A 4999-nucleotide genomic window follows, 5' to 3' on the forward strand; every position below is an offset into this window, starting at 1 on the left:
TTTTTTAGCATGATGCACATCAATGTTGGCTCCTCCTCTTAGGGTGCTCATTGGTGCATCTCCCTTCAAGGTGTCCTAGCTTTCAGGCTTAATCCTCTTCCTAGAACTTCCACCATCTGCCTCATTGGTATACTCCTCTCATCTCTGAGGGCTCCTTATATCTCTATAACTGACCCTCATCTCGGATTGCCTCTACCTCTGCAAAACTAAAAGAATTTTCATAATGACTGCATTTATCTTAGCTTACTTCTCTTCAGCTCTCACTAGCCTCTTATTATCTTCCTTGAAGCTTCTAACTTTAGCCCTTAGGCTTCTTAGGGTATCCATCCAATCTAAAGAGTGAATCCCTGCCCCTTGGTTAACTGATATTTCCTCTTCATTGACCCTGACCTCTTCACTTCCATAATGAGACTACTAAGAACTATACTGGATCATTCCAGTCCTCATTTCTACTTTGGCTTTGTCTTATGCTACTTATGATGTGTTTTCAATCACACACGCTATTAGACAATGAAAATAGATAAATAAATACATAGTTACGGCCATGAATTTGATGCTCATGGAGTTGCCATGGTAATCCCTTTTTTTCCACAGAAAAAATTCCAACCTTTTATTAATAAAAAGGGTTACATAAAGTATGTAAGGGTGACACCAAGCTGGAACCCGCCATCAAAAAGGCGCGACTTGGCAAGCATAAAACCTCTCTGACAGAGATCCGAACTCAGGAGGGGAGAGCCTCCCTAAACACTCAAAGCGTTTGAGCAACGTCCTAACGTCCACGCAGCTAAACAGTAAAGAGCCACCGCAAGGGGAAAGCACCATACCGTCAACAGCAATGTACGAAGGACTGCGTGGATCCATAACATAAAACCATCCATATGGAGGAAAAGGAAGCCGCTTATGAAAAAACTAAAAACTCTGCCCGGGCATCCACATATTGGGAAAACAGCCCAAGAAAGATGGCAGAGAAGAAAATGAGAGAGTAGAGACATGGAGAAGAGAAACGAAAACACACACAAATATATACAGGAACAGAGGAAGTGAGGAGAGAGATTAAGCGAAGATAGGTTGTTCAACAGGCCGAATAGACCCGCTATCAACCTCCGAGACAGTCCACAGCCCCATCTCACTAGCTACTCCTTCTTTGGAAAGACGGTCCGCTTCAGAATTCCTTTCCCGGTATATATGACTTAGAGAAATCTCCATAAAACAGTTCCTGAGCCGAGAAAATTCTTTAAACAGTGGAAGCAGAGTAAGATTATGACAGCGATGAGTCCCATTGAACCAATGGACCACATTCATGGAATCCCCAAAAAGCTGAACTTCTCGCACCTCTCGGAGGATAAGCCAGCTGAGGAGGAGATGAAGGGCTTTCAATTCGGCAAAATTGTTTGAACCCTGTCCCAGTCCTACTGAGGCTTTAAGAATCTTTACTTCTGAAAAATGTATGATCAAGCCAGCCCCACACCGACCATTGATATCCGATGCCCCATCAAAATAAGCCCACGGCATAGATTGTCTTATGACTTCTGGACAAACAGCTCTGGAGGAGTTAGGAGCTTGAGGAATAGGAATACTTCCATAGATGGCCGCTCCCTCAGCTGCAAGTCTTCCAATAGGGAAAGCAGAGTCCTTGAAAATGGCTAGGTTCCTGGCCAGCCATGTCCCCCATGTAATGATTAAAGGAATGGATCGTTCCCTTTCATTTAATGAAGAATTCCACCAGCTCTGCCAGGCCTCTAAGAGTCCCTGCCCTTCCCATCTATGAGGAACGTTTATTAAGCATAGCGTTGCTGCCCAGAGACTAGAATTGAAAGGGCAAAAGAGAAATAAATGCTGGGCAGTTTCAGCGCTGTCTTTACACAGAGGACATCTACCAGGACCAATTCTGCCTCTTCTTTGAAGGAAATCCCACGTAGGAACTTTCTGGGAAAGGACACACCAGAAGAAAAGTTTCGTTTTAGCAGGTCCTTTTAACTTCCATAAGGGTTTAGCCCACCAGCCCGGAATTTCCCACCCCTTTTGAGACATCCTTGCCATGGTAATCCCTACTGTAACAAGGAAACCAAATTAACATACTCGTGATGTTCAATATCTCACATGCATCAATTATAATTCAAGTAATTTAAGTTGTTAGTGCATAATCATTAAAATAAATAACCAATTATATAGAGGTTCCTACCCTTTTAGAGTTGCCATAACAATATACCTACAACAAAATAACCATATTAGCACATAACTATACCAATTTACCATCTAAAGTTTGCAAGCCAGCCAAATTCATAATTTATTACAACTAGAAATATGTTTAGTCAGGTTGATTGCTAAACTTTTTGTTGTTCCAACATGTCACATAGTGAATAATTCCCATTTAGGTATGTTATTAATTTATTTAGACTATCTTTTAACACCTAACATCTCGCTTAGGTAATTTCTAAAAATCATCACTTGCTCATAATGATCCAGTCCAAGTGTTGAACCCGGATGTTCCAATACCACTTATGCAACCCCATCCTACCCTTTTCTCCAGTGGAATGGGTTGTTACTGAAAATCCAACCCCTCTGGTTCAACTAGAGGAGTGGCATATTGGTTTGATAGTATTCATTATTTTATTTTTGCATAGGAAAATGGGTGTGTGTGTGTGTGTGTGTGTATTTACCTAACATTTATTTATCAACATATAAATAATATTTATGATTGTCACATCACGTCACTATTCACTACCAACTATCTCCCCGCTAATTTGACGGTTCTTGTTCATCGATGCCTTGTTCCATGTGTTGTGTCGATGCAACTTGAACGACCAATAATTCTAGCAGGGATCAGTGCAATCAGGGTTCAAGCTCATGGCTCTACCCCCCACATTGAGCAGCCCTCGTCTCCTCTATCAGATCCAATGGATCAAGAGAATTGTTCCACCCCCACTTCCCTTCCCGGTGATGTCACAAGGGAGGGGTGTCGCAACATGTGGGTTGTGGGCCTTACCTTCGCCCACCCTGCCACTGATTGGTCCATGAGGGATGGTCTAGGGTGCCTGTTTTGGTAAAGTCACCGTTCCCTTTCCCAATCATAATATGGTGTGATATGAGCGTGCTAATTAGAATCATGTCTAGGTCTTTCCTCCTACCAAGGGAATCAACATGTCTAATTAATTTATATGTTGGTCCACTTTGTTGCAATTCTCTGCGCCAACCTGGCCCTTTAAGCATGGGTTCATTTTTTCATTTGTTTCATAGGTTCTACAGTCTAGGACATCCACACCAACATTTTTTCATGGCCTCTATGGGTCGTTATCCCTTACTAGTTCTACCCCTCCTGAGCTTACGATCAAACTTATCTTCCAAAGCCCACTGAAGTTGTAAAATACCAAAAGGGGCTTGAGGATATCAACACTCCTCAATGATCTGTGGGCCAAGGCATACCCTCTGGGTTGTAATTCCATAACTAGAAGCACTATGAAGCTTGGCGAAGACCTCCATGACTATTGAAAATGCAAGGCTACAAGAGCCTCTAATCTAACGTCCACAGATAATATGTTTTAAAGAGGATGACATCCTTGGCATCAACTCATGCCTCATAAACGCCTGTACATCCATTTATATGTATGAAAAGACCATGTCAACAATTTGTCTTCGATGTAACTATTATTCTGTAATAAAAGGATTCGTATACTAAATATTATGATGGTAGAATTTGGTTCTTATGGGAAATTTATATGCCTTTACTCTGTGCACCATTTTATTGTTTATGATGTGATAATCTGGTTCAGTTGTATAGGTACTATTTCCAGTTCTTTAACCTTTTTCTTAGCAGGTTAATTAGTCATGTTTAGAAATGGTACTATCACATATTTCAAAGGTATAATAATTTAAATTATAGTAGAAGTATACCATGTTCAGCACAATCATGAGTACCATTCAGTCTGGAACACAATACATATTCATTTCTCATATACATGTGATTTCAATCCAAGAGTGTAACACATGATTAATGGCGTTGCAATGCATAAGAGCACTTATCTCATGATGCTTCGGGAAATTGAGTTTGGGATGAGGACTCTCCACCCAACCTTAGCCAATTATAGCTAAGGTCACTTGCAACTATCATCCTTGAGTCAGATTTTAGAGAATGAGGGGCTTGGTTCAAGGATAAAACACCAACTTTCAGTTGAAACAGGGACTCTAGAGGACCTCCCTCATACACCCACCAGCCACTCAGCAATCAAATGGAAACACAGGGATTTGAAATACCCAATACCTTCACTCAAAACATACCAAGGGAATCTTGAGAGTAAATATCCACCCTTAAACAAAACATAGTGGTTACACTCACTTAAGGGAATCTAGAGCCAAATGTAAATCAATAGCATGAAGTTTTGAGAGTCTCTCCATCTAGGAATCGAAGGACACAATCCTCCATCTACACCACTGAGGGAATCCAGAGAAAGTCATCTCCATCCTATGGCTTTACAAGGACTCGAGAGGCATTGTTCCTAACCAAGGACAACCACCTGTTCACCAATATTTCAAACCAAAAACATAGTTTATTGCCATTCCTCCCTCTTCTTGTTCAATTTTGAATCTTATATGTTGAACGAGTGAGTGGATAATTCTGTCTCTTCCATATTGAATGAGAGAGGGTGTATCTAAAAAATGAGATTGAACCCCTCTCATTTATCTGTTATCTTGTCTTCTGTGTTGGGATTTATTTTTTTCATTGCTACTAGCAGAAACAACTTCATTAATTTAGTTCTTCTTTCCTTGTAAATGTTTCTCAAGGAAACATGGTCTGCCTACTTCGTTCCAACCCAAATTAATTTCTTGACTAGTCCATTAAGGCTCACCAGCTATCTATTTAATGAGTGTACGAAAAATAATTTAGATTTCTGCACAAGAAACCCATTGACATCCCAAGAAAGCAACCCCCTCTCAGCTCTTTAATCTATGTCCTTTACTCAGATCCCTTTATAATATTTAATTTTTGTAAACATGTATACAA

The 4999-nt window shown here is 40.5% G+C and overlaps 1 protein-coding gene across 1 annotated transcript; it reads right to left on the reverse strand.

The window, feature by feature from the left end:
- Positions 1 to 1053: 1053 nt before the first annotated feature.
- On the reverse strand, positions 1054 to 2040 carry LOC149167390 (uncharacterized). Its single transcript, XM_089430469.1, has one exon. The coding sequence runs from the start codon at positions 2038 to 2040 to the stop codon at positions 1054 to 1056; it is 987 nt and encodes a 328-aa protein (XP_089286595.1).
- Between the last annotated feature and the right edge of the window lie 2959 nt (positions 2041 to 4999).

Source organism: Pinus tabuliformis, chromosome 5_1, assembly GCF_031772625.1.
Source record: "Pinus tabuliformis cultivar Carrire ecotype Pingquan chromosome 5_1, CPIR1, whole genome shotgun sequence".
In the NCBI taxonomy this organism is placed as follows: Eukaryota; Viridiplantae; Streptophyta; class Pinopsida; order Pinales; family Pinaceae; genus Pinus; species Pinus tabuliformis.